This window comes from Centruroides vittatus, unplaced genomic scaffold, assembly GCF_030686945.1.
Source record: "Centruroides vittatus isolate TY-2023 unplaced genomic scaffold, ASM3068694v2 contig_890, whole genome shotgun sequence".
Classification (NCBI taxonomy): Eukaryota; Metazoa; Arthropoda; class Arachnida; order Scorpiones; family Buthidae; genus Centruroides; species Centruroides vittatus.
The window spans coordinates 845,297-863,869 of record NW_027122581.1 but is presented as its reverse complement, the minus strand read 5'-3'; the positions used below and the strand labels follow the sequence as shown (position 1 = coordinate 863,869).

At 26.0% G+C, this 18,573-nt stretch overlaps 1 protein-coding gene across 1 annotated transcript in view; it reads left to right on the top strand.

The window, feature by feature from the left end:
- Window positions 1-13,827, top strand: part of LOC136983868 (solute carrier family 35 member D2-like protein) — a 29,821-nt gene extending 15,994 nt beyond the window's left edge. The window contains exons 4-13 of the mRNA XM_067280736.1: window positions 1,525-1,611; window positions 3,735-3,802; window positions 4,698-4,769; window positions 4,849-4,917; window positions 9,446-9,554; window positions 10,739-10,831; window positions 12,947-13,093; window positions 13,179-13,261; window positions 13,342-13,444; window positions 13,521-13,827. Of these exons, the coding sequence (XP_067136837.1) occupies window positions 1,525-1,611; window positions 3,735-3,802; window positions 4,698-4,769; window positions 4,849-4,917; window positions 9,446-9,554; window positions 10,739-10,831; window positions 12,947-13,093; window positions 13,179-13,261; window positions 13,342-13,444; window positions 13,521-13,526 (837 nt within the window). The 3' untranslated portion in view covers window positions 13,527-13,827. The remainder of the gene's footprint in view (window positions 1-1,524; window positions 1,612-3,734; window positions 3,803-4,697; window positions 4,770-4,848; window positions 4,918-9,445; window positions 9,555-10,738; window positions 10,832-12,946; window positions 13,094-13,178; window positions 13,262-13,341; window positions 13,445-13,520) is intronic.
- Window positions 13,828-18,573: the final 4,746 nt, after the last annotated feature.

Genomic DNA, 18,573 nt, shown 5'->3' with positions numbered 1-18,573 from the left:
TACTCCCATTACTCAATCTGATTTTTATTTCAGTAATGAAAAGTTTTGCTACCAAGAACGTTCTTTCTGATTCAATTGATATGAGTGGAATCATGTTTAATGCATTTAAGAGAAAATAGATGTTATGTGTTTTTTCACTCGTAGCCTGGAAGATTTCTAGTTTGTTTTCGAGATTGTAGTACTTATTTTGCTCTCTAGTATTCTTGATTTGTCTTCTTCGGTGCTTTAATAGTGGCATCGAGCTTATAGCCCGATAATTTGGCAATTTGTTTGGCTTATTAAAGCCAATGAAATTAGGTTTATAAAGAAAAACTTCGCACTTGCAGACTTCGTATCCTTTGTATCCTTGCCCAATTTGCACAACCTGGCGTTATGCAGTTATTGAAGCTACTGGGCATGATTAAAAATTAAGATAGCATAAGCACAATTATTCCAGATATTACACGTTCTGACAAGTAAAGAATTTTCAGAGTCCTGCCATAAATAAGCTTCATATTGATTATTGATCATTTGTGACATGCCATAACGAGGAAAAATTAAAAAACTAAATAGGTTTAAAATTAATAAATACAAATGTGTTCTGACAGTTTATGAGTTCATTATACTTTCTGTTGGCAAAATTTCCACAACCTTAACATAAAATAAGAAAAAGTGAACTTTTAAAAAATTTGTGGGATTTCCTGGGATGAGAAGAATTTTCTGGGATATTTCCTGGAAAATTTCCTGTTCATACTTGCTTGAAATGTGTGTGCTCAATGAACTTTGAATGCTCAAATATAACTGCTAAAACTGCTACTCAATTTAATCTGTATCTTATTCCAGTATATAGAAATGTGTCCGACTGATTGGATTTTCAGCACAGTTTTGCTACTTAAAAAAACTGGACTAAGCTAACCCAAACAGAAAAATTTGACCAGAGTGGAATTGAAGCAGTTTGTGTTGGCATACATAGGACTTACCATCAATTATTTGTCATTGGCTAATATTGGACACATTAATTATCTGTTTGCTCATGGTTTTTTACTTGCTAATCTGCTTATGCGCAATAAAAATTTTAAAAACTTTTATGAATAACAAAATGCAAAATATATATACAGCTACACACTTCAGAAGGACCACAGAAAACCTCCAGTTGGGCATGTTGGACATGGCAGTACTAGAGGAATAATTTAATTTAATTTATAGCAGAAATTTTTAATCTAACAAAATTACAGTAAACAAATGCTTTTGTAATGATTAAAAATTTAGTTAGTACTGATGACAGAAACTATATTAAAGTCTTTGGGAAGGTTATTATTAAATTATTGAATTGATACAGTTATTTATAAGAAATAAAACATGCACATACTTCTGAATTTCTCTAATAAATGACTGGATTCCAAAATAACTATCTGAAACATTCTATATGTTATATTCATCAATTTTTATAACTTTTTAAATAATTGTTTTTACTTTTGTATTAAATACTTGTTAGAAATGATGTTAAACAATATAAAAATTGATGTTTAATTTTTGTTTTCACAGATGATCGCAACCATTGTTGTATTATATTTAGGCAGGAGTTTACGTATTGTGAGTTTTCCATCCATGTCATTTGACGTACCAAATAAAGTAAGTTTGAAATTTATAATTATAACAATTTTGTTGTTATTAATGAAAATGAAAAAAAACAAACAAAATGTGTCATTACACTTTTTAAAATATTGATGATTTGTTTCTAATATCAGTTAATTTATCAATTTTACGTTAATTTAATACAGGTTTAATTTGTAGGTTTAAATTAAATGTAAGAATATATCTGTATATAAGATTGTTCAACCTTTTATCCTTATGGGCCAAATTAGAAATTTATGCATATTCAGTGGGCCATGAAAGTACCTTATATAAATATATGCTTTTAAAAAGTTCAAAATATGAATATCAAATTTTAATAACAAATAAATATACAGGGTGGGCCAACGAAAATGAAACGGCAGAGATTTTGGATAGTTGGATTTGTATTTAAGCAAATCACTCGGACAGGTTGATTTTATTCTCGAGGGAGACATCTTGGAAATCGTGCAAGAAAAAAAAAATTGATCATAAAATTAAGGCTGATAATGTGTTATTCATTAACTCTGCCGTTTCGTTTTCGTTGGCCCACCCTGTATATAATTACAAAAAATCCTGTATTATTGACAGTAAAAAAATTATACTCGTACAAAATAAAAATAAATGCAATGTGATTTTTGACATTGCCTTTCTTTTATAACATTGTCAATATCTGCTTTTATGTTACTATTCTCAATTCTAAGACTATTAGTTAAGTGGGAATCACTTGACATATTTCTTTCAGCAGTTTGATGTTTTTCATGCATGAAAAGAATTGTTCACAACAGTACATACTACCTCACATGTATAACAGTTTTCTAGATAAAACAATTTTCTAGCACCAGTTATATCATTTCAACATAAAAGTACATTCAGTGAAACAAGAATAATTCTACAACATACTTTACCAAAAGAAATGAAAATGCACCTAAAAAATTTGGGGTGCAGCAGTGGACTGCATAAAAATATTAAGTAAGCTGCAGGTTGTACATCCCTTGTGTAGACATTAGGCTATAACAATTAATGATGGGTAAATGATTATGAGAATCAATTAAATGATTTTCATAATCAAATCTTAAATAACTTACTCAATTAGCTTTTGTTTTAGAGCATGCAATAGGATAACTGTCTGTAAGTGTAATTATGATAATGTTTGTAATTTATTGAATTTCTAAGTTGCGTATTACGACACCAGGGTTCATAAAGAAGAAAGTGGGAATAGAGTTTTTGTACAAAATGGCAAACCATTAATGCATTAATCTTGTATATTATACATTTCATACCACAGTAATACAGTATTTTCCAATGAGAACAAAATTTCCCTTTGCAAATGAAAATAATTTTTGATATGAAATTTCAATTGTAGACTTAAATATTTTTGTAAAAATATTTAAGTCTACAATTGTACTTTAAATGTTTTGATTTTAAAATAAAGAAAATCTGCCCAAAGAGTTTGAGCATATTTTTCTTTATTTTAAAATCAAAATATACTAAAAGAGGAAAATGAATTATTCAAGTTTTTTTTTGATTATTTTTTAATGTGAATGAAGCCGTTACAACGAATAATAATAATGTACATTATGTACAGTAGCATTAATTATATGCTAAAGTTAATAGTAGTATTACTGTAACACTACTATTAATGTTGGAATGAAAGAAATGGTTTCAATCATATGACAAAGTTTTTAAAATGTACTTTTGTTGCTTGAATTAAGCTATCTAGTCATTGAATTGTATAGATGGATAAAGGTAGCTGAATGGCCAAGATGGTTTAGATGTAGCCTATCTTTCTGGAATTTGGGATCATATCCAGGTGAGTAACTTCCCAAGAATTTTTCTTGGATGATATGTCCTGGATTTGTTGGCCCCTGTTCCTTATCACCCAGTCATCCCCATTGTGGGCATGGCTGAACTAACAGTAGATATGGAAAAAAGTTCCTTCCAGTGCACAGAAAGAACAGTACAGAAAATGTCACAAACAAAATCAAATAATGAAAAATAAATTCTTAATTGTAATCAGTGAAGTTAAATTATCATTTAATCTAAATCAAGAGAATTATTCTTATTGATTTTCCCTTTTATAATTAGACATATATAGCATTTATAATTCTGACTTGAGTTTTTTTTTTTTTTTTTCTTTTTAGATTTGGCCTATACCACTTTTTTATGTAGGAAATTTAATTTGTGGTTTAGGTGGAACTAAACATTTAAGGTAATTTAATTGAATATCTTATTACTAAGATTATTTTATCTTTCAATTTTTTTATAATTTTTCTGTATTATTTAATCATTTTTAGAACTGAATAATTTTTAAAAATTAATTTATCAAAAAAATTTAAAAACTGCAGCAAGAGTTTGGAATTAATCTTTCAATTTGTGTTCAAGAACAAATAGTTATTGAGGAAGAACTTTTAATCTTGAGCAAAAATTGAATTAAATTCTCTAGTTAAAGATTGTTTACTTTCTTTTGTATTTGTTTTAATTATTTTAGAAATTTTTATGATTATTTTATTATTATTACATGTTTTTTCCAAATAGTTTTCTTTTTCAAATATATTGAAATGTTTTAATGATTTAATTAATTTATATAATAAATTTCTTCATCTTTAGGGACTTTTCTATTTAAAAAAAAGACTATTTTAATTAAAAATACAGTACAGTTTCAGTAATTTGATCCTTTGCTAGTTTGACACATTCAGTAATCTGACACTAGTGGCCTTGAGTATTACTGATATCATCACAGATTCTCTGAAATTATCCATGAATCCCCAAGGAGTTCTTGGACTTTAGGCAAAGAATCACTATGTATTGACTAAATAGATTTGCAAAGTATATTGCAAAAAAAGCTAAAAATGTTTGGTTTTTATTCAAATTAAATTACTTTTTCTTATGATAAATTTAATCATTTGATTAGAAAATTTATATGTAACCTGTCAACAACTTGCTTAAAATTGTTTCTTCTTTTTATTTTAAATTGAAATTAAAGTAACCTTTTTATATATTATAGCAGGTATAATTAATTTTAACACACACAATAATACATTTAGCTATTTATTTTAGAAATATTTTGCATCTAAGTTTATCTTAATGAAAATTTTATATTTTAGTTTACCAATGTTTACAGTATTAAGGAGGTTTACTATTTTAATGACTCTTGTAGGGGAATATATAGTATTAAAGTAAGTTATGATTTATTGCTTATATATTTAAAATAATTTTTATGATATAATATTTATATGTTTGTTTATGTACTTAAAGAATAAGAAGAAGCAGTGCCATTATTTCAACAGTATTTGCCATGATTGGTGGAGCAATTATTGCTGCTATGTAAGTTAAAATATCATTATATAACAAGTAAAGATGTGTATTGTTGTTGCATGTTTTAAATACAATACACTCTGCTTATTGTAATCACAGATAATGTTATCAGTTGGCTAATTTTATTAAAGTTAACATGTTTCAAAACATACAAGGTAAAATATATTATAAAAAGTGTTGTTCTTTATAATCAGAATTTTGTTATAATTACCATTATCTTTAGGTAAATAGGCTTTTTTAATTTTTATTTTAGTGCCATCAGCCTTGATGTGTGGTTGATAACAAATAATCATTATCAGTTATTGTCATCAGTCTTACTCAATGTTTAACATTAATCATTTTAATCACTATTTGCTTACAAAATCATAGCTTAAATTTCTAGCATTACTCTAGCTGTTATTAAAGTTGGTAACATATAAACAATAGTGAATTAATTATATATTAAATATAATAATAATTATTAATTATTAATAAATCTTCAAGTTACAGTTTTTTAATTGTTTTAATATGTCCTTTTAACATTAATCAATAAAACCATAATTTCCTCTAATTATATTCTTATTTACTTATTCTGATTAATGTTATCAGTCAATTATTTTTAGTTTAGGATAGTACAAAAATGATTTCAAAAAGCAGAGTCTACAGTATTTTAATATGTTTATAATTGATTATGTGAAATGTTTGTTAAAAATATACTTACATATTTTTTTGACATATACCGTATTTACTCACATATAAGACGATCTCGCATATAGGACGAGGTGTGATTTTAAAGATCAGAATAAAGAAAATTAGATTTATTAATACAATTCTAATTTTCTATCAAATGCACGTAAATGCACACATTGTCTCGCAAAAATTACTGGCATTTTAAACTTTAAGGAAAAATCTTGTAAAATTGACAACATAATTTGTTCATGTAAAGCTGGACAATCTGGAACTTTTTTGCCTATTCTTAACAGTCGAATCCACTCTCCATCAATTACACTTATGAGTTTCTCTGAATTCTGGTTTCTGAATAATCATCTGTTTTCACCTGAGAATAAATTTAAACTTATATTGGGCTTCCATATGATTTTGGAATTCAATTTAAAAGTTTTGCTTTTCCTATTGCTATTCATCTTTAGTCTTGACAATACACAAGAATGATTCAAATGACTTAGATAAAATACTACACTTTTATTTTTAAACACCATATGGTGAGCATCTGTAAAAAATGCGAATACATGATTCACAAAAATTATTGCAAAAATGCAAAGAATCCTTTGCTTGTGTGTATAGGATGACCTAGGTTTTTGGAGCAGTGAAAAATGAATAAAAACCTTGTCTTATATGCTAGTAAATATGGTATAATATATCTTACTATACTAACTAAAATTTATTTTCTTAAGATATTGTCCAATTGAATAACTTCATTATTATAACAGTTATCATAAATAAAATTATACAAAATATAATAATAATAATATAATAAAATATTTAAATTAAAAACATAAAATAAAATGTTTAAAACAACATAAATCAGATTATCTTAGAATAGTGTCCACTAGGTCCTGAGTGGATAAAACCACTGAACACTGGTAATTGGTTGTGGGTCTCAGTATTGGGCCAGCTGGGTGGAGTTTTCTGGATTTTCTTCATATTTCTAAACCTGAAAAGGGCCAGTTTCACGTAGAAAATCATCTTAGGAAGCACTCTCCATCTTTGGCAGATTGTTCAAGTGTTGCATTGCCTTATTTCTTCAATCCAATCCCATCTTACAATAACCTTAAAATAATTTATATAAACAAAAAAGACATTATGCTCATTGATCATTGTAGTATTAATAAAGAGTTTGTTTTCAATATTTAAGACATGAATTGTCAATGGAGACAAAAGATAATTGTATTATTAAAATAATATATAATTTCTAAGTATCACATTTAACATTTTTTCTTTTTAATGAAATGCAAATGTAATGAAAAAGTTATTGTAAACTTGATGAATTTTATTTATTATTTTTTATTTTATTTATTTAAAAATCTTTTTCTCAATTTGAAAACAACAATAAGATTCAAACTTTGTGTTCACAGTATAAGGGTGTCTTATATTGGATCTGTTGGATACCTGTCAGATAAATTTTTAATCTTTAAAGTGATTGTTAATCGATTATTAATTTACACATTTCTTGATAAAATTAAAATTACACTTACAATCAAAAATTGAACCTGTTACCGGCGTGTATCCTATAAAAGATCGTCCCACAAACGTTTTTGAACTTTTCGATTTTTGATTGTAAGTGTAATATACTTCTGGTGTTAGTAAAAGGTTGAACAGTATTGTAAAATTAAAATTGTTTTTAGAAATTTGAATTGTTTATATTTTTTAAAATCTGGATGAGTTGTTAATCATTTGACCAAGATGATAAAGATGTTTACTTGCCATTATGATGTATCTGGATTCAGATGGGATTGGAACATGAAAAGTTTTTCATATATCATCTGACCTTGTATACATCTCTCGCTATTCATCCTTCTCAATGTGAACTTAGCCAATCTATAACAGCTTTCTTATGGCTTCAGAGTAGAAACTATTTTTAAAAAAAATTCTGAATGAATTTAGAAATTATTTATAAAATTAATAAATTTTTACTTTCAGTTTTATACAATTTTATACAAATAAGTGAAATTAGAGTTATATATTGTTGTAGATAGACTCTCTTGAAAGCTGATACTAATAGATTAACTCTTACGTAACGAATTGTTAAAAATTATAATTTTAACTTCTAGATGATAAATTCAAGTATCTAAGTTCAAAGTATTTAGTTCAAAGTTACACAATAATAATGCATTTTTTAGTGGTTTGTTTTATATCTTTTTTAGATTTTTCCTTTAGAGTTTTATAGGTTTTAATGTTAAATTTAAAATAATAATAATATATAAGGGTTGCCCAAATGAAAAGTGGACATATCAGAACTGGCAAACATTTATTGTGAATCTAAAAGAAATATCCATGTTTGTTTAGGCAAAGTTTCCAGCATCTCACAAGTTGATTGATGCCCCTCATGTAGAAATCTGGTGGCTGCTAGTAAAAAAATTCTTTGACCCTATCCTCCATCTCATTGTCCAACATAAATCTTTGCCCTCACAAAGCTTCCTTGAGAGGTCTAAAAATGTGAAAGTATCATAGTGACGGGTCAGAGTTATATGTGGACTATATGTGAGTTGTAACTCGTCTATCACTTCTGATTATGTCATCCACAGTGGTGATTGATGCAGTGGAGATTATGGAGTGTGCCTGACTTGGTTGCGGTTTATCCTGAATTGATTTGCAGTCTTCTCTGTAATTCTTGTACCAATTAGAATGTACTACGTACAAATGTCAATAAGCCAAACAAAATTTATTAACGAAAATCAACAAGTCAACCCGACAATAAACTCAGCTACTTAGCTTAACTTAATATTAATTCCCCTTTGAAAATTCGACAAATCAAATACTTAGAAACTATGAACAAAATCTCTTACTAATTAAACGTCTATCCGTCACCTCACTATACGAAGAAACTATTTCCTCAATCCTTTCGATATCGTCAAATCGTTAATCGAACTTCTCTTTAACACCTTGGATCGTCCAATTATCAATCTGGACTTCTATCAGAAAATACTTCGCTTTCGAATTCACCTTGCTCTCAAAGTTGCCTCGATTTGGAAATCACCTCTCCTTTCTTCGGTTAACGTACGGGTTTTATACTGTGAGGTGACGTCACACTTGAGCTGAGTTACTCCCCTTATTTACATACTTAGTTGCTAACATTAATTTTCTTTTCTGGCAGCTTTAAGTTTCCGACAAAGCTTATAAACCGTTTACAAAGTATTTATCATAATTTTCTGGAATGTTAAGACGGTTTATCAAGTATTTCTTTACTAGTGAGTGTGGGGACTCCCCCCTCCATTTTTTTTCTGCGGACTGTTACTTCCGCCGGGCAGCGCAAGTGCGCAAGATTTTCCTACAGTGCTTATTTTTTTTGTGAGTTGTTTTATCTTCATTTTTCATTACTAACAAGAGAGTGGTGGGGAACCTTCGTCCTAAATAAACATAAGCCCCAAACAAAAGAAAATAAAACGGAAATAATAATAAAATAAAAATAACGCTCGGACTCAGTTCCTTACATCTGAACTACCATCCTGTTGTTTGATTTTGGATGCTTCCATTGTAAATAACTTAACATTAATCTGCCAATTACTAGAGATAAAATCTATTTTCACTAATAATTAATGCAGCCTGTGCTTCTCCTATAATGAGCTTACCCACCTGTAAGGTGGCCCACCAATCTCTACTTTGCACGATGAAATATGACACGTGTCCACTTTTCAATTGGGCAATCCTTATATTTTTTTAAATTAAAAAAATAAACCAAAACTGTTAATACATGAATTGCTTTTTTAGTTTACTTAGTTTAAAATTAATTTTATTATATTGAAATTTTTAACAAATTAATAATAATTTTAGAAAGAATGTAACTTTGAAGAAATGTTTAAAATGTGATTGAATTTTACAGTGATGATCTATCATTTGATCTGAAAGGTTATGTTTATGTTCTTGGAAATGATTTTTTCACTACAGCTAATAACATATATGTCAAGAAAAAATTGGAAACCAAAGGAAATGTAAGATATAACATTTTGCAATTATGAAAATTCGGAGTGAATTTTTAAATTTATTATTTAAGTTAGTGTTTTGTTAGTTAAAAGAAAATAAAAATGAATTATATTTAATAACAGTTTTATAATTTTAAGTTACTTCATAATAATATAATGCAGATATTTGTTTTAAATTACAAAAGGAATTTAATAGATTTATGATTTCCCAATTTTATTTGAATAATAATACTATGAAAATTCTGTTGAAAAAATTAAAAGTTTACAATATTAAAATGAAAATGATAATGCATTTAAATAATTATAAATGAATGAAATTTATATGATAAATTAAAGGTATAAATGTATAACAAGAATTAAACTTAAAGTGAATAAAATACTGAGATAATTTTTCTTTTGTTTAAATTATTTTAAAAACAATTGCATGCATAATTATAGAAATATGATACAAAATGTATTATTTGAAAAGAGCTAAATATTAGTAAAAATCTAAAGACAATGTAACAATACTTAAAGTTTTAAATATATAAGTTTGAAAAGTTAAAATAAATATTTTATAAAAGAATATATTACAAGAATGAATAAATTGAAGTTTAAATACATTAAGTAGTTGTTGAAAATGGGAATAAAATTAAAATGAAATTTTATTTAAAAAGATGTAAAAATATACAAAATTGAAGACTTACACACAAAAAATTTTTTTTGAAATCTCCTAAATGCCCTTTCACAATCACTGGAACATAAAACTGCTAGAATCAACTTTCTTTTACAGGCTCTTTCCTGCCTATACTTATGCAAATTGTTTAAAAGTTCCCATAATGTTGGATATCTTCAAAGTTTTCATTGTAAAAAATATTTAAAATATTTACATTTTTCCAGATAAAACTATCTTATTGGCATAGACATTTTAAAATTTAAATTTGATATCATCATGTATCAGTTTTATATTTTAAGTCAGTGCATTTAGAAAATCTCTAACATTAATTAATGTCAGTGCTTTTGCATGAAAAGCTTATATCAAGTGTAACATTTTTGTATTAAGTATGCTATAAGTCAAATTAACACAGCATTTTCAGATTGATGATATATTTACTAAATAGATAGTATTGTGTATTTGCTTAAAAATTTGTTATTTTTAGCATCTTATTATGCAAAGTGAATTTTTATTTTTATTTACTTTGTTTTTTCTATAGGATCTAGGAAAGTATGGTCTCTTATTTTACAATGCCCTTTTCATGATAGTTCCACTTTTCATCCTAACTTTGTATAATGGTGACTTTGAAAAAGTAAGTAAATTTGTTAAAATATTATGCTAAAATACCACTAATTTTTATTTTCCAAACTTATTTTAATTTCCAAATGTTATAACACAGTATTAAATTAGTCACATTTGCATAATCTTGGGATTGCATACAATTTGAAGTAGATTGCTCTATTGTATAGTTTTATAACTTTTTGTAAATTAAATTAAAATTTAATGAATTGAAAAATTTTTAATATTCTAAATATATTTTTATGTGCTTAAATATGCTTACATTTTTAAAAAATGTAGTCCAAACTATTGGTTTGAGTGTAATTTATATTGATGAGAAACTTAATGAAACTTTGACATATAGATATCAAAAACTTTAAATTTGTGATATTTTATAAGTAAGATCCATATAAATAGAATGAATAAATAATAATAATTTAATTGTAATTATATTAAATGCAAAATTAAATGTGATTATATTTGCAAAGTAGGAAAAAAATATTAAAAGCATTTAAAATTGATCATAAATTACAAGGGAAATTTTTTGACATGCATTGAAAGATGGAAGGTCTCTTAAAATTAAAACTTTCTTAATATAAAACTTTGATCTAGGTTAAAATCTCATTTTAAAAATATTCGATTGCAAAATTTAAAATTTTGATACACACAATTCAACTACTTACTTTGTAGCAAAGTTGTGATCAAGAAATATTTCAATCAATTTGTAGACAAGTGATAAATTTCAGACTCCAAGACTGAAAAATCACATTACCTTATTAAGAAAATCTAGTTTTTGAGATTTTTATTCCATTTAAAAGATAAGATTATAAGATTTAATACATTTTCTGCATGAATAAACTTCAGAAATGATGAATGACAGTTGGATGGTGATTCATATTACAGTAATGCCCCGAACTTATGCGATAGGTGGGACCGAGTGATAACTGCCTGAGTCGAATTCGCGTAAGTTGGGGTATAATTTTGCATATAAATACATACAAATTATTTTTAATTGGGGCCGGAGACTAAAGAAAACAATAATTTAGAAAAAAATGTTTAATAAAATCTTAGATAATACATATGTATAACAAATTATATTATTAAAATCGTAAATCGAAGTTATTTTGATGTAGAAGGATTCATAAAATCTAACAAATTCATCTGACAGCTCAATCAGCGGCCGGTCGACCAATCAGCGATTCCCGATGGTCGTGGCTTTATCAGAGATCCGTAGGTGGTGTGACGGTCTGACGACCGATCAGTGGACACTCATTCAAACTCGTCACTTCCTCAACCGTCTTTTTGTAACGCAACAGTTATCAGTTTAAAAAAAAAAGATGGGAATTGTGTTCTGGCATGATTCTACCCTGAAAAACACAAAATAAATTGTAGCTATGTGTTGATTCTGCGCGACATGTCCAAACATGTAAGCTGAACAATAATGTGGGGGGAGTGAGTAATCAAGAGTTGCGTGGTGCTCAAACAAAAGATAAATAGATGAGATTTGAAAATCACGTAACTCTGGGTTTGCATAAGTTGGGGTAGCGTAAAGTTGAGGTATTACTGTACTGTAAATTTTTAAAACTTACAGTAATGCCAATCAAGTTTTAGAAAAATGAAAGGAAATTAAATTATGGTATTTTAATGAGAGGGAATGTATAGTGGAAATAAGAATGTGTGTTATTGATGATTAAAGACATGGAATGAATATTGAAAATATAATATAAATGTTTGTCATTTAAAATGTTAACATTGAAAGGTTTTCCAATGCAAAATATACATTTCATATTATAATGTCAGATGAGGCTTTTGATGGGTGTTGATGTATATCCAAGGGCAGTAGCAACTCTGTATATACAGTAGAGTTCCCTGTTTCCGAGATGTCCATCTGAGCAATGTGTATAAGCTCTTCTAATAAGTGCTCTGAAAGCTGTGACTTATAAGTGTAAGGATCATACCGTATGACTCTGGAGTTTATAAGAACACTTCTAGAAAATGTCTGTAGAAAGTGAACTATTGTGTAGTGTGATAATTTTTACATATGATAGAATACTTGCATAGTAAATTTTTAAATAATATAATTGGAAATCTGAGAGAAAAAAATGTTTTAAAATAATTTATATTTAATCTTTTTGAATTTTTTTTGTAGACAATGAACTTTTCTGATTGGAATAACATATTGTTTGTGATTTCATTTATTCTTTCTTGCATCATGGGTTTTTTTTTAATGTTCTCAACCATTATTTGTACACAATATAATTCTGCATTGACAACCACTATTGTTGGTTGCTTAAAGGTAATTTATTATTACTATTATTTATTAAATCAAGTTCCAATTGAATTTTAAATTAAATTAATAATAATTAATTTTTCTAAAAAAGAATATTTTAGTAACGTACATGGGAATGTATATTGGAGGAGATTACATGTTTAGTTGGACAAATTTTATTGGTTTAAATATCAGGTAATTATTTCTCATGTAAATTTTAATTATTTTTTATATTTTATTATGCTTTTATGATTTTTTTAACTAAATTATTTCAGTATAATTGGAAGTTTGGTATACACCTACCTCACTTTTGTACAAAAAGAAAAAAAGAAAAGTATATCAACTGAACATCTTTTAACACAAGTGACTGCAGATAAGGTTATACAGTTTTCAATGATATTATTTATAAGTTATAATGTTATTTTGAAACAAATTTTGACTTTTAATTTTTCAGATATGAGGGAAAAGACTGAATAAAGTAATTTCATGTTTACAGATATTTCTATGGTGTTTTTGTCAGTTAAACCATTGATAGTATCATTGTGCCTACTTTATGTATATAAAATAAATTATAATGAATAAAGCAGTACGATAAAATAGCATTTATAATGAAAAATTTTAAAAATATTTTAAGTTCTGGTTGAGACATCTGGTTGCATGGTTTCCTTCATTGAGGAAAGTCTCTATTATTCACATTTGGTGAAGGTATGTATATAGATACATATATATTTACTGCAATGCAGTATGTGTACTACTACAAAGATATAAAAAAAAATGAAAAGCTTTATTTTAGTTAGTTTAGTCTGTAATCTTTTAATTTATTTACTTTCAGTTGTGTGTTTGTTCATTCCATAGTTTAACTTATATTTGCATTTAATTTTCAATTTTCAATTGTGCAATAATGATATTGCAATTTTTGCTCAGCAATATGTTTAGCTGTTCATTGTTATTTACAGAAGGAAGAGTTATAAAAAGTACAGTTTTAAGAAATAAAACTTAATGTAAATAAAGTTAAAAATGTTTCAAGTACTAATATAATTTTTATATATAATTTATCATAAATCTAACTTGAAAGTTTTTAAAATTACAATTAAAAAAATTACACTAAAAAATTATATAATTAAAATACTTTTTAAATAAGGATAGTTTCAAGTTCTAAAATTACATTTTATGTATGTTCATCTGTAGATTGCATGTATTGTATTGAAGTTTAATTAATAATTGTTAAATGATATTAGCTCAATATTTGACTTGATCGAAAATGCTATTGTTGTGAATAAGCACTAAACATAAAGAATTCTTTTTGTATATTTGTAATTTGAATTCTGTGCACAACAGTAATTAAATAGACACTAATTATACATTCTGCTTTTTACATCAAAATATGATTGTGCCAAATTTTTTTTGTTAAATTTTTCTTCAACTATTGATATTGGGAATGCCATTTTTGGGAAACATTAATTAAAAGATTTTATGCCATCAGTACCAAAGTTTATTAAAATTGTGACATGAAGATCACTTAATATAAATTGGATTACTCATTCTATTAAAATTTTCCTCATTTATTCTAGTCTTTTATCAAAATTTGCTGTGGTAATATTACTTTCAAATATGAAACAATTACAATTTTTCTTTAAGATCTTATACATGTTTGAAATCAATTTTGTAATAGCTAATTTTAATGAAGATTTGAATGTATTTTAGATATTTATGATAAGAATAAATATGTACAAAATAAAGACAGATTTCATGATTTGTTGTTATAATTGTTTTCAGAAACATTAAAAATCAGAAATTTAGAAGTTTAAATTATTTTTATTATTAAACATTTTCTAGCTACTTTGTTTTCTTTGTACCATGCAAATTTTTCCAGAAATGAAGCCAAATTACTTTGAAAATATTAAATAATTTAATTTCTAAAATGACTGTTTTTAATTTTGTAAATGTTTGAACAAGAATCTAAATGGTTCGTTTTCTTTACAAAAATTTCTGTCACAGAACTACGAAAATTTGTTTCTTAACTAACAATGCATTCAGACTAACAACTTTTGATTGAATTGACTCGTTTTTCCCAATTGATGATTTTTTTTTCTATATAAGGTCAATGTAGGGTCACTGCAGGTGCGTTTTTGCTACTAAAAGTGAAAAATATGATTGCAGTGACCCCATATTGGAAGGAAATTCATCTCGATTCAGAAAGATGAGTATATTCAAGTGAAAGTTGGATGAAAATAAGAATGCATTTTGTTTGAATCAGCTGGTAACGAATTAAAAGAAATTAAAATTACTAATAACATGGATTAATAGATAAATTTGGCTCTTACATATAACTCAAATTTTTCAGTAAATAAACTAATTTATAATAAATGATTTTCATGAATTGACAAAAATAATATTGTAATGAATGATATTTTAGATTGGTACAATTATGCCTTGTTACAATGACAGTACTTTATTGATTAATATTTTGTTACTGGTTTAGTTATTACTTTTATTACTTATTTTCAATGCATATTTCTGTAAGAATTGATAAACAAAAATATGTTATTGTAGAAATTAATAATTAACTATTTTTATGATTATTCATTTTGTAGCATATTTGCATTTACCAATAATTTTTTACAATTAATAAATGTTGCCTTAGATAATTGTTATTCAATAAATTTTATGGATTATAATAAGTAATGTAATTTATATACAGTTATTGTCAGCAAAACAAATTACATAAAAATATAATTACAAATTATTATTAATTGAATGTAATTGATTAAAATGTTTAAAAATATTATTTAAAGAATTCTGTTTTTCTGCTCAGTATTGATGTACTGTTGTATGTCATTTTATTTTAAATTTGTCAACTTTTTCGTACTGAATTTCTTTTTTATTTACCTTATTGATACATTTAGAAATCACATTCTGTGCCATATATGCTTTTTCTGTGAAATCTGATCTTTATATTAATGATACTATTTTGAACTTACTGCAAAAGTGATTGGTTTTCAAAGGATAATCAATTAATAAATTAAAAGAATGATATAATTAATTGAAATTTGAATCTGATAACTATTGTCAGCATTCTTTGTATTGTGTTTAGACAAAATGATAAGTTGTTGGGTTTGAGAGTCAAAAACTGAGGGTTGATATCTTCATTTTTATGAAATTTGAAAAATAAGTCACTAAGTATTGAATTACTTAAGTAACTAAGTTTTTATATGCATCTTTCAACCTGATGTAGGTTGTCTTTATAATGTAATGAAAACAAAGAAAACCATAAAATATAGTAAAACTAATGATTTACATAATTTATTAATAAAGTGAACAATACAATATAACTTGACTTACTGAGAATACTAAATATATTGAAAAATTGCAAGTACTTTTCAACATTTCATTAAAGTGCTCTTGGTCATAAAATAAATCTGGATAAGTTTATAAGCATTTTTAATTTCAGAAACATAGATATAGTTTTCATTTCTTATACATTGTGAATAAATCTTCATATCAAATTATTTTTATGAGAGAGAATAAAATTAACATGCAGAGCTTTATTGTACTCTTAGATTTTAACAATATAACATTTTATTGCACTATTATTTTGTACTATAAATAAATTTAATTTATTATAATTAATATTATTGTGTGTTGAACAGATGACTTTTATGATTAATCTTCATAAATAATTACTATGAATACGTATAATGAACTTTACATAAATACTGTACATATATGGAAAATTCTTGTAAATGTAAAATCATCATACTATTTTTATAATTCTATTCTTAATTACATAGAGTTTGATATTATTTTATTTTATTAAGAATAGTTGACAAGTATCATATACAAATATAATACTTACATAACTATTTTTAAGATGATTTTATGTTTATTGGTATGTTCTATATTTGTATATACTTATACAAACTTTATGGTATTCATAACTTGTGTAACCTTAGAAATTATTTGACTAATACTTGTTAATATTGATTGTAGTAGATTACATTTGAGGGGTTCAGTGTAAAAGTACAACTTGAATACATTAGTGATAAATTTTAACATTGGTTAAAAAATCCTGTTATTTTTAAATTAATACTTTTTAATAAATAAAAATTTTTTGTTATTTATACCACTTTTCTACTCCTTCATTTATTTGTTGATATAATTAAATAGTCCAAATATTGTAAAACTGAAGGGTGTATAAAAAGGTCTGTATATTGGTCTTATTGTTGTTTCTTTAGTAAAAAGTTTATCTGAAGATTCATCTACAACATAGATGTGAAGAGTTTACAGTTGCACTCAAAGTGTACCTGATCAGTACATCAAAATAGAGAAAAATATATAGCAAAAAGTCATGAAATTTTCCCAGAAAACAAAATTAAAATTGTGTGTGGCATCATCTGTTAAGGAATTTTATTAACTTTATATTTTTAACTATACAAAATGGCAAAAGGGAAAAAAGCTTAATTTTGAAGGTAGAGATGAGTTTTATAAAAAAAATGTAATGCTAACAATGAGTAAAATTTTTATTAGTTTACCCCACTGGAGATATGACACATGACCCTCTCTATCTCCCCACCACCTTGATCTTTAACAACCGAAATTTAATAGCATCAATGTGCTAATATACAAACTTCCCTGCAAAATTTCAGAAATTTTTGACAAAAGGCACAGGAGTTATTAAGCTTAAAAGTGGGTGAACAAAATCATTCTCCCCCACATGCATACATATACTAGCATTCATCCATACATACAGAAAACCCACAACTTTTTTGCATTTTTCTTCAAGATCCTGAATCCAAAAATGTAAAAATCTTGGGGAGTCATTTTTTGATTGATTGCCATACTTTTCCTCTGTTGTATCTAACAGATGGGAAAGTAAAAGTATATGTACTTCTGTCTAGTATGGTCAACAATATATTTAAGATTTAAACTATAATTTGAAGATACAAAATGTCAAAAAGAGCTATGAATGTAATCCTGTCTAAAAAATGGGACTGAAAGTTTTATCTATAGCAATGCACACAAAACAATTACAGAATTTAGCTGAATGCATCAAGTAATATTCATATATCAGTTTTGAGTGTTATATTTCAACATGCAAAAAAATGAATATTGTCAATTGTCTTATTTGAACCTCATCTACAGGATTCAAACTATTTTTGATTTAATTGCATTACTTGAATATTAAGAAGTAGCTCTATTGAAAAGTGCAAAAGTATTTGCAATTTTTCATTTTGTTTATATTCAGTTTTCTTACTGTTTCATTCTTCTTTTGTTTATATTCAGTTTCTACAAATGATAATGAATACATTTATTAATTAGTAATATAATATAATGGAAATAGTAATTTTCACATATCAAAATGCCATTCATTTGATAGCGACACAAACCGATTATGACCAAAGGATAATTTTTTAAGAAGTTAAGACATGTTATTTTGAATTATTTAAGATGTAAATAATGTAATTAGAATTTCAAACAATACTAGTTCTTATCACAATTTTTGAAGT